The sequence below is a fragment of the Lucilia sericata genome, unplaced genomic scaffold (assembly GCF_015586225.1).
Source record: "Lucilia sericata isolate MDLA Ls3-8-SP2 unplaced genomic scaffold, ASM1558622v1 Contig001005F_arrow, whole genome shotgun sequence".
Lineage (NCBI taxonomy): Eukaryota > Metazoa > Arthropoda > Insecta > Diptera > Calliphoridae > Lucilia > Lucilia sericata.
In genome coordinates this window covers 94,610-118,293 of record NW_023994987.1, presented here as the reverse complement: position 1 = coordinate 118,293, position 23,684 = coordinate 94,610, and the positions used below count along the sequence as shown (strand labels likewise).

The 23,684-nt window shown below is 30.0% G+C and overlaps 1 protein-coding gene across 2 annotated transcripts in view; it reads left to right on the top strand.

The window, feature by feature from the left end:
* Window positions 1–18,122, top strand: part of LOC119609558 (E3 ubiquitin-protein ligase HECW2) — a 44,572-nt gene extending 26,450 nt beyond the window's left edge. The window contains exons 1-4 of one of the 2 annotated variants that reach the window (XM_037964393.1): window positions 5,317–5,505; window positions 13,135–13,323; window positions 13,386–13,523; window positions 13,623–18,122. In XM_037964393.1, the coding sequence (XP_037820321.1) occupies window positions 5,465–5,505; window positions 13,135–13,323; window positions 13,386–13,523; window positions 13,623–14,559 (1,305 nt within the window). In that variant the 5' untranslated portion in view covers window positions 5,317–5,464 and the 3' untranslated portion in view covers window positions 14,560–18,122. Of the gene's footprint in view, window positions 1–5,316; window positions 5,506–13,134; window positions 13,324–13,385; window positions 13,524–13,622 lie in introns of those variants that run through there. The other variant, XM_037964392.1, reaches the window with a different exon arrangement.
* The last annotated feature ends 5,562 nt before the right edge of the window (window positions 18,123–23,684 follow it).

Below are 23,684 nucleotides of genomic sequence, written 5' to 3'. Positions count from 1 at the left end.
TAGACTATAGACTAGACTATAGACTAGACTATAGACTAGACTATAGACTAGACTATAGACTAGACTATAGACTAGACTATAGACTAGACTATAGACTAGACTATAGACTAGACTATAGACTAGACTATAGACTAGACTATAGACTAGACTAAAGACTAGACTATAGACTAGAGTAGTCTATAGACTAGACTAGTCTATAGACTAGACTAGTCTGTAGACTAGACTAGTCTATAGTCTAGTATACAGGCAAGGCTATAGACCTGTCTATAGTCTAGTCTACAGTCTTGTGCATAGACTAGACTAAAGTAGACTAGATTAGACTAGAGTATAGACTAGACAATACTATGTTCTAGGCTATAAAATAAACTATAAACTAGACTATAGACTAGACAAGAGTATAGAATATAGACTAGACTATACACAATGTTGTAGACTAGACTATAGACTGGACTATAAAGTAGGCTAGACAGGTATATAGCCTTGACTGTATACATACTAGACTATAAACTAGACTATAGAGTAGAGTATAAAGTTGACTATATATTGGAACTGAAAAGGGAGATATTAGCAATCTGCGCATAAAAGTTATGCGAAGCTCATTCTTTGGTTTTAGTAAAAAATCTCTGTTAGGAACACAGTTATCAAAAACCATAAATTAGTAGGATCTTTGAGACATAAATTTTCACCCTTTAGATGCTCCTTTTTTCTGCTTACAGAGACACACCCCTTTAAAGTAGGTGTGGTGAATATATTTTTTTTTGCAAAAAAAAAAACACTTCTTGTTCAAGGCCACTTTCGATGACATACGCAATAGAGAATTGGTTTAAATTATGATGACTAGGAATTGTTTAATTAATTTCCTATAAAAAAAAGAACAAAACAATGTCAATTTAATTTCTTTTTGGGAATATTTTCCAAACAAATCAATTAGTTTTAAAATGGAGACCATAAAAAATAAAATTTAAATAATAAATAAAATTTAGTTTGTGGTATGATGCTATTAAAACGAAGAAATAGAGCGGTTTAAAACTTAAGGGCTTGATTTTTAAGATTTTGGGATAAATTGCTTCCGATTTTGTATCACAAAGATAGTATACCCTTGATTTCACAGCTTGACTATATTGGAGCAAACAACATAACTTTTCAGTTATTCCAAATCATCAGCTGTTCTTTTCTTTAAATTTAATTATTTAAACAATTATTTTGTTTTCTTTCAAATAATTGTTTATTTTATCACTCATTCAGAATATAAATAAAATAACAAAAGAAGTAAATACTTGTTATTGTCTTTGCTGCACTCCCACTTATCAATTGAAACGCAAAATTACACATTTCAAACTTCAAATGTGTACTAAATAGAATCGAAATATATAATATTATTGTTTCTTATCTTAAACGACTAGAAATTAATGCAATAAACCCTTCATAATCAATTAATACAATAAATAAATAATAATAATGAAAAAGTGAATAATACTATTCATTCTCATTCTTTTTTATAAGAATGAACATGGAAAAAATCGAGTTCAGTCAATAATCAGAGTTACTCTTTGTAACAGCAGTCAAATCGTACAAATGTACAAATAAGGTTGGGACTTCATGGTGCGTATCAATTGCAATAATTTGTAATCGAGTGAAAAGACTGAAAAGAAACATAAATAAATCGATTAACTATTGGGAAATGCTTTCAACATCTATAACAACAATAATTAATTGAATTTAAAGCAACAACGAAGTTTTTTATCGAATAACTTTGTGACAAAATGAAACATGATAAAGTGCATCTAAATGAAATTGAAAATAAAAACGTTTAAATGTTGTGTGCTTCAGGGGCCTCACCCACTATAAGAAGATGTTTTGTTATTCTTTGCGTTTTAACAATTTTATCATTTTAATTAAATAATTGATGAAACGCATTTGTGTTTTGTTGGATTAAAAAAGTGCTAATTTTTTTAAATAACTTAAAAATTAATAAAAATGTTTGACAATTTGTTGTTGATATTTTTAGATAACGTGTTTTAAAAATAATGTTGGAAGTTGTGGAATTTGTACACATTTTTTGCGGGAGTAACCTGATCTTAGAAGATTCTTTATAAACAGGAATTATTTTAAAACGTTTATAAAACAGGCGAATTTTTGGAAAATTAGATTATAATTCTAGCTATAGACTAGACTATAGACTAGACTATAGACTAGACTATAGACTAGACTATAGACTAGACTATAGACTAGACTATAGACTAGACTATAGACTAGACTATAGACTAGACTATAGACTAGACTATAGACTAGACTATAGACTAGACTATAGACTAGACTATAGACTAGACTATAGACTAGACTATAGACTAGACTATAGACTAGACTATAGACTAGACTATAGACTAGACTATAGACTAGACTATAGACTAGACTATAGACTAGACTATAGACTAGACTATAGACTAGACTATAGACTAGAATATAGACTAGACTATAGACTAGACTATAGACTAGACTACAAACTAGACTATGGACTAGACAATAGACTAGAATACAGACTAGACTATAGACTAGGATACAGACTAGACTACAGACTGGAATACAGACTAGACTATAGACTAGGATACAGACTAGACTATAGACTGGAATACAGACTAGACTATAGACTAGACTATAGACTAGACTATAGACTAGACTATAGACTAGACTATAGACTAGACTATAGACTAGACTATAGACTAGACTATAGACTAGACTATAGACTAGACTATAGACTAGACTATAGACTAGACTATAGACTAGACTATAGACTAGACTATAGACTAGACTATAGACTAGACTATAGACTAGACTATAGACTAGACTATAGACTAGACTAGACTATAGACTAGACTATAGACCTAGACTATGACTAGACTATAGACTAGACTACAGACTAGACTATAGACTAGACGATACTAGACATACGACTAGACTATAGACTAGGATATGACTGACTATAGACTAGGGAAATACAGACTAACTATAGACTAGGATACAGACTAGACTATAGACTGGAATAATACAGACTAGACTATAGACTCGAACTATAGACTAGACTATAGACTAGACTATAGACTAGACTATAGACTAGACTATAGACTAGACTATAACTAGACTATAGACTAGACTATAGACTAGACTATAGACTAGACTATAGACTAGACTATAGACTAGACTATAGACTACTATGACTAGCTATAGACTAGACTATAGACTAGACTATAGACTAGACTATAGACTAGACTATAGACTAGACTATAGACTAGACTATAGACTAGACTATAGACCTAGACTATAGACTAGACTATAGACTAGACTATAGACTAGACTATAAGACTAGACTATAGACTAGACTATAGAGACTATAGACTATAGACTAGACTATAGACTAGACTATAGACTAGACTATAGACTAGACTATAGACTAGACTATAGACTGACATAGATAGACTATAGACCTAACTATAGACTAGACTATAGACTAGACTATAGACTAGACTATAGACTAGACGATAGACTAGAATAGACAGACTATGACTAGACTATAGACTAGACTATAGACTAGACTATAGACTAGACTATAGACTAGACTATATACTAGACTATAGACTAGACTATAGACTAGACTATAGACTAGACTATAGACTAGACTATAGACTAGACATAGAACTAGACTATAGACTAGACTATAGACTAGACTATAGACTAGACTATAGACTAGACTATAGACTAGACTATAGACTAGACTACTAGAGACTAGACTATAGACTAGACTATAGACTAGACTATAGACTAGACTATAGTCTAGACTATAGATTGAAGACTTGCCTTGAATTTTTTAATACTTTATATAGACTATAGACTAGACTATATACTAGAAAGTTTATAAAACAGGCGAATTTTTGGAAAATTAGATTATATTCTAGCTATAGACTAGACTATAGACTAGACTATAGACTAGACTATAGACTAGACTATAGACTAGACTATAGACTAGACTATAGACTAGACTATAGACTAGACTACAAACTAGACTATGGACTAGACAATAGACTAGAATACAGACTAGACTATAGACTAGGATACAGACTAGACTATAGACTGGAATACAGACTAGAACTATAGACTAGACTATAGACTAGGATACAGACTAGACTATAGACTAGAATACAGACTAGACTATAGACTAGACTATAGACTAGACTATAGGACATAGACTATAGACTAGACTATAGACTAGACTATAGACTAGACTATAGACTAGACTATAGACTAGACTATAGACTAGACTATAGAGACTAGACTAATAGACTAGACTATAGACTAGACTATAGACTAGACTATAGACTAGACTATAGACTAGACTATAGACTAGACTATAGACTAGACTATAGACTAGACTATAGACTAGACTATAGACTAGACTATAGACTAGACTATAGACTAGACTATAGACTAGACTATAGACTAGACTATAGACTAGACTATAGACTAGACTATAGACTAGACTATAGACTAGACTAGACTAGACTAGACTAGACTATAGACTAGACTATAGACTAGACTATAGACTAGACTATAGACTAGACTATAGACTAGACTATAGACTAGACTATAGACTAGACTATAGACTAGACTATAGACTAGACTATAGACTAGACTATAGACTAGACTATAGACAAGACTATAGACTAGACTATAGACTAGACTATAGACTAGACTATAGACAAGACTATAGACTAGACTATAGACTAGACTATAGACTAGACTATAGACTAGACTATAGACTAGACTATAGTCTAGACTATAGATTGAAGACTTGCCTTGAATTTTTTAATACTTTATATAGACTATAGACTAGACTATATACTAGACTATAGACTAGACTATAGACTAGACTATAGACTAGACTATAGATTAAAGATTTGCCTATAGACTAGACAAGAGATTAGTCAACAGACGATATTATAGACTGAACTATAGACTGAACTATATACTAGACTATAGACTACACTAAATGTTAGACTGTAGACTAGAATAGATACTAAGGTGTTTTATAATTTGTTCGAAAATTTCGCGAGAAAGAAAATTTTTAATGCGCTGCTAATTTTCAATATTATTGTGAAACAGTTGTATCATCAGTTTTAAAATTTTTTGTCATTTTTAGTGATCTTGAAAGAATGTGAATCAATTAAATTTGGAATAAAATAAAAAAAAACTCTTAAATAAAACTAAACTAAAAATCCTTTTTTGGATATTAGTGCAAACAAATCAGAAAACTTGAAACTCTTAAATAGAATGTGTATAATGAAAATATTTCTAAATTATACAAATAATAATAAAAAGTGTTCCACGAGTTCTATTCGAACAATAAGTACTTCGTGCGTTCGTAAATTGAAGAATTTTTGGAATTTTTATAATTTCAAAAATCTTAAAAATAATGGGATTTTTCTCAAAGGCGGCTTATATTGTTTGGGCTGTGTAAGTTTTTTTTTTATTATTTTTTATAAATTTAGTTTATTATTAAGGCATTAATTTCCTACTTTTATTTTTTAACAACATTTTCCCTTTAAATTTATTTAACCTTGAACTTTAATTTAACAAACAAAACGAAAATTGTTTGCAAAATATTATTTAGTTTTATTAAAATTTTAATAAATGCCCGCATAATTATTAATTTGCATTAAATGGAGTAGATAATTTTGCCCAAATTTATGTTGAAAACATTTTCATTGCCAACGTCAGTCAACGCCATCAGTAACACAATTCAACCCTTTAATAGAATGTTATAAAGATTCTTATTTAAGCAGTAACAAAGAATCTTAAGTAAGTCATATATTGAACAAATAAGGAAAATTAGCGAAAGTTAAAGTATTAAAAAATATTGTTTTTATTTTAAATTTTGTGTAATACACTATCTATCCAATCCTTTCTGAAGATTTCTACCTCACTTGACCTTCATTAGCTTTGTATTCGTATTACAATTTAATGCTTTTTTAATTAATTGTTTAATACTTTATTTAGCACATATGAAAAGTTTCTAATATTTGTATATGTTTTAAACGGAAATGACTAATTTTATAATTGATTTAGAACGGTTTTTTGGTACAAAATTCACACATGAAATATATTAAATATTATTATTTAAATGATTAATTATACATTTGTTTTAACTTTTTATTTTGGCAAGTACATATGTTATTAGTGTGACATGTGTTCAATTATTATTCTTTCCGAGATATGTACATTTGGAAATTAAGTTATAGTGGCTACATTTTGGGTTTAGCCGAATATTTGTATACTCTTCTGTTATAGTGTTTGAAGATATGGGAGTACTTGAACTAGATTTGATCACATTTTTTTTGTGAATAAATTAAAGTTTTCAACTTGAAAGTGAATCAAAAAAATTCTACAAAGTAGACTATAGACTATACTATTAAACTAGAGACTATTATATTGACTAGACTATGGACTAGGCTATAGACTAGACTATGGACTAGGCTATAGACTAGACTATGGACTAGGCTATAGACTAGAATATAGATTAGGCTATAGACTAGCTTATAGACAAGACTATGGACTAGACTATAGATTAAATTATATACAAGACTAGACTATAGACTAAACTCTAGACTAGACTATACACTAAAATATGAACTAGACTATAGACATGACTATAGACTAGACTATAGACTAGACTATAGACTAGACTATAGACTAGACTATAGACTATACTATAGACTAGACTATAGACTAGACTATAGACAAGACTATAGACTAGACTATAGACTAGACTAGACTATAGACTAGACTATAGACTAGACTATAGACTAGACTATAGACTAGACTATAGACTAGACTATAGACTAGACTATAGACTAGACTATAGACTAGACTATAGACTAGACTATAGACTAGACTATAGACTAGACTATAGACTAGACTATAGACTAGACTGTAGACTAGACTATAGACTAGACTATAGACTAGACTATAGACTAGACTATACTATAGACTAGACTATAGACTAGACTATAGACTAGACTATAGACTAGACTATAGACTAGACTATAGACTAGACTATAGACTAGACTATAGACTAGACTATAGACTAGACTATAGACTAGACTATAGACTAGACTATAGACTAGACTATAGACTAGACTATAGACTAGACTATAGACTAGACTATAGACTAGACTATAGACTAGACTATAGACTAGACTATAGACTAGACTATAGACTAGACTATAGACTAGACTATAGACTAGACTATAGACTAGACTATAGACTAGACTATAGACTAGACTATAGACTAGACTATAGACTAGACTATAGACTAGACTATAGACTAGACTATAGACTAGACTATAGACTAGACTATAGACTAGACTATAGACTAGACTATAGACTAGACTATAGACTAGACTATAGACTAGACTATAGACTAGACTATAGACTAGACTATAGACTAGACTATAGACTAGACTATAGACTAGACTATAGACTAGACTATAGACTAGACTATAGACTAGACTATAGACTAGACTATAGACTAGACTATAGACTAGACTATAGACTAGACTATAGACTAGACTATAGACTAGACTATAGACTAGACTATAGACTAGACTATAGACTAGACTATAGACTAGACTATAGACTAGACTATAGACCAGACTATAGACTAGACTATAGACTAGACTATAGACTAGACTATAGACTAGACTATAGACTAGACTATAGACTAGACTATAGACTAGACTATAGACTAGACTATAGACTAGACTATAGACTAGATTATAGACTAGATTATAGACTAGACTATAGACTAGACTATAGACTAGACTATAGACTAGACTATAGACTAGACTATAGACTAGACTATAGACTAGACTATAGACTAGACTATAGACTAGACTATAGACTAGACTATAGACTAGACTATAGACTAGACTATAGACTAGACTATAGACTAGACTATAGACTAGACTATAGACTAGACTATAGACTAGACTATAGACTAGACTATAGACTAGACTATAGACTAGACTATAGACTAGACTAGACTATAGACTAGACTATAGACTAGACTATAGACTAGACTATAGACTAGACTATAGACTGGACTCTAATTTTAAGCAATTTTGAAGGCATTTGTTAATACGAAGCATACGATTCAATAAATTTATTATACCACCCATATATAGTACAATAATTTTACTAATTTATAAATAATTTATATTAAAATAAAATAACAAAAAATGTTCTTAATTAAATAATGCATATAATTATAACTGTGTTTCTCATGATGGCTATATTAATCAGAGTCCTGCTGATTAGATCATCTAAAGCTAAATTAAAAAGTTATTGATCTCTTACAGATAAATGAACTTAAGTAAACTTTAAAATAATTATTATTCACTGAGCTTTTATTTCATATATTTAAAAAAGTTATGAACTAACAATTTTCGAAAAGAGAACTATTTGAATGTTAGGCAAACGTTAAAAGTTATCGATTTTTTTCAAGGTTAAAAATTTTCCAATTTCTATATTACTTTAAATCTTATCACAAATACTCTCATTAAAAGGCATTTGAAAAATAGACTTAAATAAAAAATTAATCTAATTCTATGTAAAGATAAGCATATATTGAAGAATTTCCAACTGTCCATATGGTTATCATCGAATCCTAGACCTAGTTTCTTAACAAGTTATAAACTTATAGACAAATTTGTTAAAATTACTAATATTTAGATATTTAATTAATAAGTTCATGAAACAACTTGTATAAAAATACAATTGTTCAATTCACAAGCTTTGTCTTATCGTTGTATGTCATACATATTTTTCAAATAAAACAACGATTGTGAATTGGACAAATATTTTGAATTTTAATAATTATCGTTATTAATTGTTACAAAAAATAATAATTAATTTAATAATAGTGTGCAAACGTGCTTTTTTGCAGAAGCAACAAAAACAACAAAGTAAAGTGATTGATTCAACTTGTTGATATGGAAGATTTCTAATGAATTTGAAAATGTCTCAGTATTTTCTTAAAAAATTAAAAAGGCAAAGGTGAAAACAGTTCAGACTTGAAAGATTTTTAGATGAGTCGCGTTGGGAAGCTTCGAAATTTGTTTATTGTCTGCAGTAAGGGTCTTACAGAGGACATAAACTTACTAACCAGAATAGATTAGGCTATAGACTAGATTATTGACAAGACTATTGACAAGACTATAGACTGGACTATAGACTAGACTATAGACTAGACTATAGACTAGACTATAGACTAGACTATAGACTAGACTATAGACTAGACTGTAGACTAGACTGTAGACTAGACTATAGACTAGACTATAGACTAGACTACAGACTAGACTATAGACTAGACTATAGACTAGACTATAGACTAGACTATAGACTAGACTATAGACTAGACTATAGACTAGACTATAGACTAGACTATAGACTAGACTATAGACTAGAATATAGACTAGACTAGAATATAGACTAGACTAGAATATAGACTAGACTATAGACTAGACTAGAATATAGACTAGACTAGAATATAGACTAGACTAGACTATAGACTAGACTATAGACTAGACTATAGACTAGACTATAGACTAGACTATAGACTAGACTATAGACTAGACTATAGACTAGACTATAGACTAGACTATAGACTAGACTATAGACTAGACTATAGACTAGACTATAGACTAGACTATAGACTAGACTATAGACTAGACTATAGACTAGACTATAGACTAGACTATAGACTAGACTATAGACTAGACTATAGACTAGACTATAGACTAGACTATAGACTAGACTATAGACTAGACTATAGACTAGACTAGACTAGACTAGACTAGACTAGACTATAGACTAGACTATAGACTAGACTATAGACTAGACTATAGACTAGACTATAGACTAGACTATAGACTAGACTATAGACTAGACTATAGACTAGACTATAGACTAGACTATAGACTAGACTATAGACTAGACTATAGACTAACTATAGACTATAGACTAGACTATAGACTAGACTATAGACTAGCTAGACTATAGACTAGACTATAGACTAGACTATAGACTAGACTATAGACTACTAGACTAGACTATAGACTAGACTATAGACTAGACTATAGACTAGACTATAGACTAGACTATAGACTAGACTATAGACTAGACTATAGACTAGACTATAGACTAGACTATAGACTAGACTATAGACTAGACTATAGACTAGACTATAGACTAGACTATAGACTAGACTATAGACTAGACTATAGACTAGACTATAGACTAGACTATAGACTATAGCTAGACTATAGCCTAGACTATAGACTAGACTATAGACTAGACATAGATAAGTACTATAGACTAGACTATAGACTAGACTATAGACTAGACTATAGACTAGACTATAGACTAGACTATAGACTAGACTATAGACTAGACTATAGACTAGACTATAGACTAGACTATAGACTAGACTATAGACTAGACTATAGACTAGACTATAGACTAGACTATAGACTAGACTATAGACTAGACTATAGACTAGACCATAGACTAGACTATAGACTAGACTATAGACTAGACTATAGACTAGACTATAGACTAGACTATAGACTAGACTATAGACTAGACTATAGACTAGACTATAGACTAGACTATAGACTAGACTATAGACTAGACTATAGACTAGACTATAGACTAGACTATAGACTAGACTATAGACTAGACTATAGACTAGACTATAGACTAGACTATAGACTAGACTATAGACTAGACTATAGACTAGACTATAGACTAGACTATAGACTAGACTATAGACTAGACTATAGACTAGACTATAGACTAGACTATAGACTAGACTATAGACTAGACTAAAGACTAGACTATAGACTAGACTATAGACTAGACTATAGACTAGACTATAGACTAGACTATAGACTAGACTATAGACTAGACTATAGACTAGACTATAGACTAGACTATAGACTAGACTATAGACTAGACTATAGACTAGACTATAGACTAGACTATAGACTAGACTATAGACTAGACTATAGACTAGACTATAGACTAGACTATAGACTAGACTATAGACTAGACTATAGACTAGACTATAGACTAGACTATAGACTAGACTATAGACTAGACTATAGACTAGACTATAGACTAGACTATAGACTAGACTATAGACTAGACTATAGACTAGACTATAGACTAGACTATAGACTAGACTATAGACTAGACTATAGACTAGACTATACTAGACTATAGACTAGACTATAGACTAGACTATAGACTAGACTATAGACTAGACTATAGACTAGACTATAGACTAGACTATAGACTAGACTATAGACTAGACTATAGACTAGACTATAGACTAGACTATAGACTAGACCATAGACTAGACTATAGACTAGACTATAGACTATAGACTAGACTATAGACTATAGACTAGACTATAGACTAGACTAGACTATAGACTAGACTATAGACTAGACTATAGACTAGACTATAGACTAGACTATAGACTAGACTATAGACTAGACTATAGACTAGACTATAGACTAGACTATAGACTAGACTATAGACTAGACTATAGACTAGACTATAGACTAGACTATAGACTAGACTATAGACTAGACTATAGACTAGACTATAGACTAGACTATAGACTAGACTATAGACTAGACTATAGACTAGACTATAGACTAGACTATAGACTAGACTATAGACTAGACTATAGACTAGACTATAGACTAGACTATAGACTAGACTATAGACTAGACTATAGACTAGACTATAGACTAGACTATAGACTAGACTATAGACTAGACTATAGACTAGACTATAGACTAGACTATAGACTAGACTATAGACTAGACTATAGACTAGACTATAGACTAGAGTAGAGACTAGACTAGACTATAGACTATAGACTAGACTAGACTATAGCCTAGACTATAGACTAGACTAGACTAGACTAGACTAGACTAGACTAGACTAGACTATAGACTATAGACTAGACTATAGACTAGACTATAGACTATAGACTATAGACTATAGACTAGACTAGACTATAGACTATAGACTATAGACTATAGACTATAGACTATAGACTATAGACTATAGACTATAGACTATAGACTATAGACTAGACTAGACTATAGACTAGACTAGACTATAGACTAGACTAGACTATAGACTAGACTAGACTATAGACTAGACTAGACTATAGACTAGACTAGACTATAGACTAAACTAGACTATAGACTAGACTATAGACTAGACTATAGACTAGACTATAGACTAGACTATAGACTAGACTATAGACTAGACTATAGATTAGACTATAGACTAGACTATATATTATACCATAGACTAGACTATATATTATACCATAAGCTAGGCTATAGAATATACTATAGATTAAACTATAGACCAGACTATAGACTGAACTATAGACCGTTCAAAGTTTGTTCTACTGACACTCAACTTTCATGTACATTTTGCCTCAATCAATATGCCATCATTGGATTATTTCACATTAAATTTATAAATGAATACATTTTATGTAAATAATCATATATTTTGCAGTCCTTGAATAATAAAATTTCAAATAAAATACAAATCGCATGATGTGTCATGGCTCTATCAACATTAATACTTATTTATCCTAAAGAAAAATATGACAAAACTCGTTTGAAAAATATTACATTTATAACATAACAATGAGTTCATTTTCCTAAATGATGAAATAAATATTTGATTGAATAATATGTAAAATATGAAACGATAAAAGTCAGCTAAAATCCTCTAGACAATAGTTTGATAAATTGAGTTTGAAGCCATTCAGTTATTTTGAAAGAAGAAGATTAGTTGTATTAATAAAATTTTGTAAAAGCAATTAAAGAAATTGGTTGCTGTAACAAAAATTTGTAGTGTTATGGGTAATTTTTTGTAAATAGTTTAAAATGGATTTCAAACTTTGTTGTTAGACTTGATTTAAGATTTAACTGGTATTGTCCCTATAATTTAATAATTTTTCTTTCTTCTTTTTATTATTTTTAGTCTTTTCGAACAAGAGATTATGAGCTATGTGCCCATAGAAGAACGCAGTCCTCAGGGTTCACCCATTTTGAATTCACGCATGCTACAGCGTGCTCCACCACCATTTCGACGTGATTTCGAAGCGAAATTAAGATGTTTCTATAGGAAATTGGAGTCCAAGGGTTATGGTCAAGGACCACATAAATTAAAGTGAGTTATAGGAAGTCTATTTTAAATTAAAATTTATTTGAAATTAAATTAATCTTCCATAGATTACAAATACGTCGTACACATTTGCTGGAAGATGCATTTCGTCGTATTATGTCAGCCAATAAAAAAGACTTACAGAGAGGCCGTTTGGCCGTCTTATGGGACACCGAAGAGGGTCTCGATTATGGAGGACCATCTAGGTGAGTTTCAATAAAGATTTTTAAATAATATCAAGTAAAAATTTAATTATTTTAATTATGTGTATTAAATGTTATTTGTTTTTTTTTCTTTTTATTTAGAGAATTTTTCTTTTTATTATCGCGTGAACTATTCAATCCCTATTATGGACTCTTTGAATATTCCGCCAATGATACATACACCGTACAAGTTTCACCGTTATCGGCCTTCGTTGACAACTGTCACGATTGGTTCCGTTTTAGTGGTCGTGTCTTAGGTCTGGCCTTAGTCCATCAATATCTATTGGATGCATTTTTCACGCGGCCATTTTACAAAGCTTTATTAAGACTTCCCGTAGCTTTAAGTGATTTAGAATCTTTAGACAATGAATTTCATCAGTCATTACAATGGATACGTGATAATGACATTGGAACCGGCATAGACTTGGGCTTAACATTCTGTGTAACAGAAGAGCTATTGGGTCGTGTGGTGGAGAGAGAACTTAAGCCGGGTGGCAAGAATATAATAGTCAATGAGAAGAATAAAAAAGAATATCTCGAACGCATGATTAAATGGCGTTTGGAGCGTGGTGTGCAAGAACAAACGGAATCTTTAGTACGTGGCTTCTATGAAGTTGTTGATTCGCGTTTGGTTTCGGTATTCGATGCCCGTGAATTGGAATTGGTTATAGCTGGTACGGCTGAAATAGATATTAACGATTGGCGTTTAAACACCGAATATCGTTCCGGCTATCATGATAATCATCAGGTTATCATATGGTTTTGGCAAGTTATAGAGAAATTTACCAATGAACAGCGATTACGTCTCTTGCAGTTTGTCACCGGCACCTCTAGTATACCCTATGAGGGTTTCTCAGCCCTCAGAGGTTCCACCGGACCCCGGAGATTTTGCATTGAAAAATGGGGTAAACCGAATGCTTTGCCCAGAGCTCATACCTGTTTTAATCGTTTAGACTTACCACCATATCCAACACCGGAATTACTCTATGAAAAATTATTATTGGCTGTCGAAGAAACAAATACTTTTGGTATCGAGTAAGTTAACGTTAAAAAAAAAAAAGTTACAAAAAGAAAGAAAAATTAATAATACTTGTTACAAAATTTGGCTTTTTATTTAAATTTTCATTCACAACATTCTTATAAATCTGTTGTTTAATGAATTATAAACGTTAGAGTTTCGTTAAGTGAAGAAAAACAAAACGTGATATTTTAAAAATGTCCTTTATTTATAATATAAATTTAAAACCATAACTATATATGTGTGTAGCTGTATTTTTTGACAAATTTTATTTATTTTTATATTTTCTATTATTTATTTGAATAGTTTATTTTAAATTGTAGTATTTCCTTAACCTAGTTGTAGTGTCTAATTGTTGAACTAGTAGTTTGATTTCTATTCAATTTTGCCAGTATATGATTTTATTTATTTACCATACATTTTTTTTATATTATTTTAAACAAAATCTCGATTTGCATTTGAAACTTAAAATGAAATGGAAATTTGACCGATTTGACTATCATTGCAAACTTGTTTTTAACATATTCATAAAGCAAAATTAGTTTTTTATAGCAAACTGCCCTTGTAAATCTTGCAAATACACAAATTATAAATGCAATTTAACACAATGAGCAAATGTACAATTAACTTTTTATAGTAAACTACCCTTGCAAACCTTGCAAAACACTAATAAAAAATGTTTTTGTATAAGATTTAAAGCTCTTAATGAAATTTGCAATACTGAGAGCCATTGCAAAGTTACATTACATTGTTAAAATCCTCTTTTAAACCTTGCAAAATGTAGCAATTCTAGAAAAAATAATTGTGTTAAAGACGAATAAATGATATAATACTTTACACCATTGCAAAATTATTTTTTAAACAATTTCCTTTGCAAGTGCAGCAATTTTTACAAATAATAAATGAGATTTAATGCAATTAACAATTTTGCAATACTTTTGCAATCTTGTAAATCCAAAATTTTTTACAAAAACAAAGTTTTTACATTAGATTTAATGTAATAAACAAATTTGCAACCCTGAAAACATAACTACCCTTGCAAAGCTTGTAAATGTAGCAATTCTTGCTACAAAGTTTATCCACGAGATTTAATATAATACACAAATTTGCAAGACTTAAAAATGTATATTTGATAGCGCAATTTACATAGAAAACTACCATTGCAAACCTTGCAAATGAAGCAATTTTTAAAGAAAATAAGGTTGATACAAGTTATTTTATACAACAGAAGATTTTATCATATTTGCAAGATTGAAAGCCATTGCAAAGTTTTACTTAATTGTAAAAATACTCTTGTAAAGCTTGCAAATGTTGCAGCTCTAGCAAAATAAATTCAATGATTTAATGCAATTTCGCGAATTTGCAAGACCATTGCAAAAGTATTTTTAAACTATTGCAACTATCCTTGTAAACCTTGTAAAGGCAGCAATATGTATAAAATCAAAGATTGTACATGAGATTTAATTTAATAAAAAATTTTGCAAACCATTGCAAACGTATTTTTTAAAGCGGAATTCAACCTTCTTGCTGACCCTGGAAATGCACAAAAACAAAGTTGATACAAAAGATTTAATGTAATAAACCACTTTGCAAGACCATCGAAACCATATTTTTTATAGCGGAATTTGTTTTCAAAGCATACTACCCTTGCAAACTTTGAAAATGCAACAGTTATTGTAAAAACGATTGAAACGCTTCAAAATTACAGTTTTATGAGAGATTTAAGACACTTTACAAGCTCTTGTAAATGTTTTTTTTAACAATAGTTATAGCGCAATCAACTATTGATTATAAACAACCCTTGTAAACATTACAAATGCTGTAATTCTAGCAAAAAAGTTTGAAGAGTTTGCATATGGGATAATTAGCTTTGCAAATGTATAAAAACCCCATTGCAAACCTGGTAAACAAAATTTTATATGTGATCAATACAACAAAGCTTATTTGCAAGACTGAAAAAATACCGCAAATACATTTACAAAAAGTATTTGGTGGAGTTAAATTTTCATAGCAAACTGCCCTTGCAAATGCAGCAAATCTATGAAGAAATGAATAAAACTCCACAACAATGTTTGCAAATGTGATTTAATGCTGTTGAGCATATTTGCAACACTTATCAAACTATCCCAGCAAATATGTACATAAATCTAACAATTTACAAGGCCAAAAGCCATTGCAAGGTGATATTGAGAACAGCTTAAACTTAAAAACACCCCCCTGTTTTGGTCTTGCAAACTGACAGTTTTTGCAGTATTTGTTTTAACTGTAAAGTTTGAATAATACAATTGAAAAAATTGCAAGACTAAAAACCAGTGTTAAGTCATTCTTAAAGATGCAACACCACTTTGATCTTGCAAATTGCAAATTTTTGCACGATTTCTTGTGTAGTTTTGTGTAGATTTGTTTACTATTTGCGACATGTAAAACCATTGCCAAGTGAACTAGAGAGCAGTTTAAACTTGGAAACACAAATCTGTTTTGGTCTTGTAATTGTAAATTTGCTAGATTAAGAGTCCAGGCAAAGAGAGTCATAAATATAGATAACATACTGCTCTTGCAAATGTAGTAATTCTAAGAAAATATTTTGTAACACCACAAAAATATCTAGTAAACCTTTGCAAAGTTTCTTGAGAACAGTTTAAACTTGAAAATACGTTTGGTCTTGCAGAAGTGTTTTTACTAGATCTTTTATTCTATAAAAAGTTCAAAGTACTCTTGCAAATATACTACGAGTAAATATTTTCAGCTATTTTATACAAGTTTTTGTTATTTGTATAAAGTAGAACTTGTACAAATTGCAAAATTAATTTCAGAATAAGTTTTTTTTCTTCCAATTACAAATTGTTTCAAATCGAGATTTTGTTTTTATTTTTCTTTAAAGATTTTATATTCTTGTCTTTTTAGTCATTAGAGTCTAAGTGATAGATATATTTTTTACTAACTTTATTCCTTTTAAAAATCAATAACAAAAGAAAATAATTTTATGGTCCATAGTTACTCTTGAAAAGATGATAAAAATAAACTGCAATGTTTTCAAAATCAAAAAAATTTTATAAAATTTTTCTTTAAACTTAATAATTTATGGAAAATCCTGCAAACCAGCCTTTAATAATAATAATTTATTAAAGGTTTATAAAACAATATTTAATTAATATTTTAAATTTCATTGAATATTTTAAATATTTTTTTGAAAACATTGTAGTTTTGTACTTATGTATCTTTTTCAAAAATCTTGTTATGATGAATATGTAGTTTAGTTTAGTATTTTATTCTATGTAGTACTAAAAAAAACTTGCTATAAAACCCAGTTACTTATACATTCCCTACTAAAACAAAAATTTTACGAAAAAAAAACTATTAATAAAAAAAATAACAAATCATTCCATTCAAATTGCATTTAAAACAAAATTAATTAAGTCTTATAAAAATTTTAACCCTTAAAAATGAAAAAGAAAACTCTTGCTATAGAAATCCTGCCGTTATTTAAAGAAAAAACAATTTTTTATTTATATACTAAATAAAATCTATAAAATAAAATTTTATTTTTTAAAAAACTAAATTCTCTCTAACTACCTTTTAAGAAAGACTTGATTTTTTATTTTTTTTAATGAAAATGTTTAACAATTTTCAAGCTTTTTTTAATTTATGTTTAATTTTTTTATATATAAAGCTTTTTAATTTCTTCCTAAAGTCTGACTATAAAAACTTTAATAATAATAAACTAATGGATAAAAAAAACACAAAACAAGTTCAATTACCCAGATATATATATTTAACATTAATACTTACCATAATAAAAAATTAAAGCAAAATTAAACTGAAAACAAAAAAAAAAAAAAAATAATTATATATCTTAAGAAACCTTAAGACCTACTCCTTGATATCATCTAAAAAATACTAGTGAAAGAATACATGGGATAAAAAGAGAAACAGAAATATGCTTAGAAATTTTAAACAAAATTTAAATTTTATTTAATGTTTTTTAACAAAAAGAGAGTTTTTTATATAATTGAGAAGAGATAAAATATAATTAGTGTTGGATTGAATATCCTCTTTTCAATATAAAATCGTCTGACTGAGTTCTTCTGATACCGCGAGAATAGTGACGCTATACCAGTCAATAGACTAGTCCACACAGTAATAAATAGGCCAGTCCATACTCTAGTCAATAGGCTAGTCTATAGACTAGTTAGTGACTATTTTATAGACTAGCCCATAGTCTACTCCATTGACCAGTCCATATACTAGTCAAGAGCATATTTCAAAGACTATAGACTATAGATCTATAGACTAGTCAATAGACTATTCCTGCCTAGAGACTAGTTCATAGACTAGTATATAGACTAGTCCATAGACAATTATATTGACTAGTTAATATACCAGACCATAGACTAGTCAATAGAATAATCAATGTACTAACCAAGAGACGAGTATATAAGCTAGACCATAGACTGGTCTATTGATTAGTCGAGCCTATAGTATTGCCTATAGTCCAGACTATAGTCTTGTCTATAGTCCAGATTATAGTCTTGTCTATAGTTCAGACTATAGTCTTGTATATAGTCCTGACTATAGTCTTGTCTATGGTCCAGACTATAGTCTTGTCTATAGTTCAGACTATAGTCCTGTTTATAGTCCAGACTATAGTCTTGTTTATAGTCCAGACTATAGTCTTGTCTATAGTCCAGACTATAGTCTTGTCTATAGTCCAGATTATAGTCTTGTCTATAGTCCAGATTATAGTCATGTCTATAATCCAGACTATAGTCTTGTCTATAGTCCGGATTATAGTATTGTATATTGTCCAGAGAATAGTCTTGTCTATAGTCCTGACTATAGTCTTGTCTATGGTCCAGACTGTAGTCTTGTCTATGGTCCAGACTATAGTCTTGTCTATGGTCCAGACTATAGTCTTGTCTCTAGTCGTGTCTATGGTCCAGACTATAGTCTTGTCTACAGTCCAGACTATAGTCTTGTCTATAGTCCATACTATAGTCCTGTTTATAGTCCAGACTATAGTCTTGTTTATAGTCCAGACTATAGTCTTGTCTATAGTCCATACTATAGTCCTGTTTATAGTCCAGACTATAGTCTTGTCTATATTCCAGACTATAGTCTTGTCTATAGTCCAGACTATAGTCTTGTCTATAGTCCAGATTATAGTCATGTCTATAATCCAGACTAAGGTCTTGTCTATAGTCCAGATTATAGTTTCGTCTGTAATCCAGACTATAGCCTTGTCTATAATCCAGATTATAGTCTTGTCTATAGTCCAGACTGTAGTCTTGTCTATAGTCCTGACTATAGTCTTGTCTATGGTCCAGACTATAGTCTTGTCTATGGTCCAGACTATAGTCTTGTCTATAGTCCAGACTATAGTCTTGTCTATGGTCCAGACTATAGTCTTGTCTCTAGTCTTGTCTATGGTCCAGACTATAGTCTTGTCTACAGTCCAGACTATAGTCTTGTCTATAGTCCATACTATAGTCCTGTTTATAGTCCAGACTATAGTCTTGTTTATAGTCCAGACTATAGTCTTGTCTATATTCCAGACTATAGTCTTGTCTATAGTCCAGATTATAGTCATGTCTATAATCCAGACTAAGGTCTTGTCTATAGTCCAGATTATAGTTTCGTCTGTAATCCAGACTATAGCCTTGTCTATAATCCAGACTATAGTTTTGTCTATAGGCCAAATTATATTCTTGTCTATAGTCCAGATTACAGTCTTGTCTATAATCCAGACAATAGTCTTATCTATATTTCATACAATAGTCCTGTCTATAGCCCAGACTATAGTATTGTCTATAGTCCAGATTATAGTCCTGTCTATATAGTCTAGATTATAGTCTTGTCTATATAGTCCAGAGTATAGTCTTGTCTATATAGTCCAGACTATAGCCTTGTCTATAGTCCAGACTATAGCCTTGTCTATAGTCCAGACTATAGCCTTGTCTATAGTCCAGACTATAGCCTTGTCTATAGTCCAGACTATAGACTTGTCTATAGTCCAGACTATAGACTTGTCTATAGTCCAGACTATAGACTTGTCTATAGTCCAGACTATAGACTTGTCTATAGTCCAGACTATAGACTTGTCTATAGTCCAGACTATAGACTTGTCTATAGTCCAGACTATAGACTTGTCTATAGTCCAGACTTTAGACTTGTCTTCAGTCCAGACTTTAGACTTGTCTATAGTACAGACTTTAGACTTGTCTATAGTCCAGACTATAGACTTGTCTATAGCCCAGACTATAGACTTGTCCATAGTCCATAGTATAGCCCGGACTACAGTCTTATCTATAGTCGTCTAGTCTACACAATAGTCTAGATTATTGTCTATTGACCACACTATTTAAAGTTTAATCTATTCACAGTTATATTCTTGAAGTTTTTTGAATTTTGAAACTAGTCCATAGACTAATCCTCAGACTAGACTAGAATAGACTGGTCCATAGACTAGTCAATAGAGACTAAAAATATTATAAGAAATCGTTTCACACTCAATATTCTCAATTATATAAAAAAAAACTCTGAAATCAAATGATTTTAATAATTAAGACCTGTTAAGTTAACGAAATGTTAAGCTTAGGCTTAACCAAAGATTTAATATTGATCATTTTTTCTTTATATATTACAAAATTTAAAATGAAGACGTCATAATTTTAATCAAATATTAAGCTTTAAATTAACGGGTCTAATTTTAAATTTATTTTAAATTTTAATTCAACATAAATGATTTTAAAAGAAATTTCTTAAACTTATTTTCCTTAAAATAAAAATAATAAAACAAAAAAATAATAAACCTAAATTTATTTAAAAATGTGATGTAAGCTTGCGCAATAATTTATTATAAACATAAACAACATACAAAAATATATTATATATTTATTATTCAATTCAATATTTATATTTAATTATTAATATTTATTTATTTAAAATATTTTCGAAAAAAAAAACAAAAACATATTTAAACATAACAATATAAAATGATAAAAACACAAAAATAATTAAAAAAAAACTAAATAAAAAATAATAAAAATAAAAAAAAAATAAATTAAGCAAAATTGAGAAAAATCAATAAAAAAAAAACAAAAATTGCCTCAATATTTATGTAAAATGTAATTTGTAATTTTTATATTTGTTACCTGATCATTTGAAAATTTTATTAACTTTAACTAAATTTAAAAATATGAATACCTAAATATTAACAAAAATAATCTGATATTATTTTGAAAAATCCTTTAACAGAACTAACAATTATTTACTTTTTTAAAATTTATATATTTGGAAACTTAATAAAATATTTTAAAATATATTTTTAGTAAAGAGTTAAAAATTTGATTTTTATAAAAAAAGTCTTATAAAAATATATGAAAGTTTAATATGTTTTAAATTTTAATATTATTTTGATGAAGTTCATTTATAGTCATGTCTAGGTTATAGTATTTTTTATAGCACAAACTATAATATTGTCCATAGTTCAGACTCTAGTATTGTCTATAGTCCAGACTATAGTATTGTCTACAGTCCAGACTATAGTACAGTCTATAGTCCAGAGTATAGTCTTGTCTATAGACCATACTATAGTATTGTCTATAGTCCAGACTATAGTATTGTCTATTGTCCAGACTATAGTATTGTCTATAGTCCAGACTATAGTATTGTTTATAGAACCGACTATAGTATTGTTTATAGAACCGACTATAGTATTGTATATAGTCCAGAGAATAGTCTTGTCTATAGTCCAGACAATAGTCATGCCTATAGTCCAGAGTACAGTCTTGTCTATAGTCCAGACTATAGTATTGTCTATAGTTCAGAGTATACTCTTGTCTATAGTCCAGACTATAGTCTTGTCTATAATCCAGACTATAGTCTTGTCTATAGTCCAGACTATAGTCTTGTCTATAATCCAGACTATAGTCTTTTCTATAATCCAGACTATAGTCTTGTCTATAGTCCAGACTATAGTATTGTCTATAGTCCAGTCTATAGTCCAGACTATAGTATTGTCTATAGTCTTGTCTATAGTCCAGACTATAGTCTTGTCTATAGTCCAGACTATAGTCTTGTCTATAGTCCAGACTATAGTCTTGTCTATAGTCCAGACTATAGTCTTGTCTATAGTCCAGACTATAGTCTTGTCTATAGTCCAGACTATAGTCTTGTCTATAGTCCAGACTATAGTCTTGTCTATAGTGCAGACTATAGTCTTGTATATAGTCCAGACTATAGTCTTGTCTTTAGTCCAGACTATAGTCTTGTCTATAGTCCAGACTATAGTATTGTTTATAGAACCGACTATAGTATTGTATATAGTCCAGAGAATAGTCTTGTCTATAGTCCAGACTATAGTATTGTCTATAGTTCAGAGTATACTCTTGTCTATAGTCCAGACTATAGTCTTGTCTATAATCCAGACTATAGTCTTGTCTATAGTCCAGACTATAGTCTTGTCTATAATCCAGACTATAGTCCAGACTATAGTCTTGTCTATAATCCAGACTATAGTCTTGTCTATAGTAGAGACTATAGTATTGTCTATAGTCCAGTCTATAGTCCAGACTATAGTATTGTCTATAGTCTTGTCTATAGACCAGACTATAGTATTGTCTATAGTCCAGCCTATAGTACTGTCTATAGTCCAGAGTATAGTCATGTCTATAGACCATACTATAGTATTGTCTATAGTCCAGACTATAGTATTGTCTATAGTCTTGTCTATAGACCAGACTATAGTATTGTCTATAGTCCAGCCTATAGTACTGTCTATAGTACTGTCTATAGTCCAGAGTATAGTCATGTCTATAGACCATACTATAGTATTGTCTATAGACCATACTATAGTATTGTCTATAGTCCAGACTATAGTATTGTCTATAGTCCGGGCTATAGTATTGTCTATAGTCCAGACTATAGTATTGTTTATAGAACCGACTATAGTATTGTATATACTCCAGAGTATGGTCTTGTCTATAGTCCAGAGAATATTCTCTTGTCTATAGTCCAGACTATAGTCTTGTCTATAGTTCAGACTATAGTCTTGTCTATAATCCAGACTATAGTCTTGTCTATAGTCCAGACTATAGTCTTGTCTTTAGTCCAGACTATAGTCTTGTCTATAGTCCAGACTATAGTCT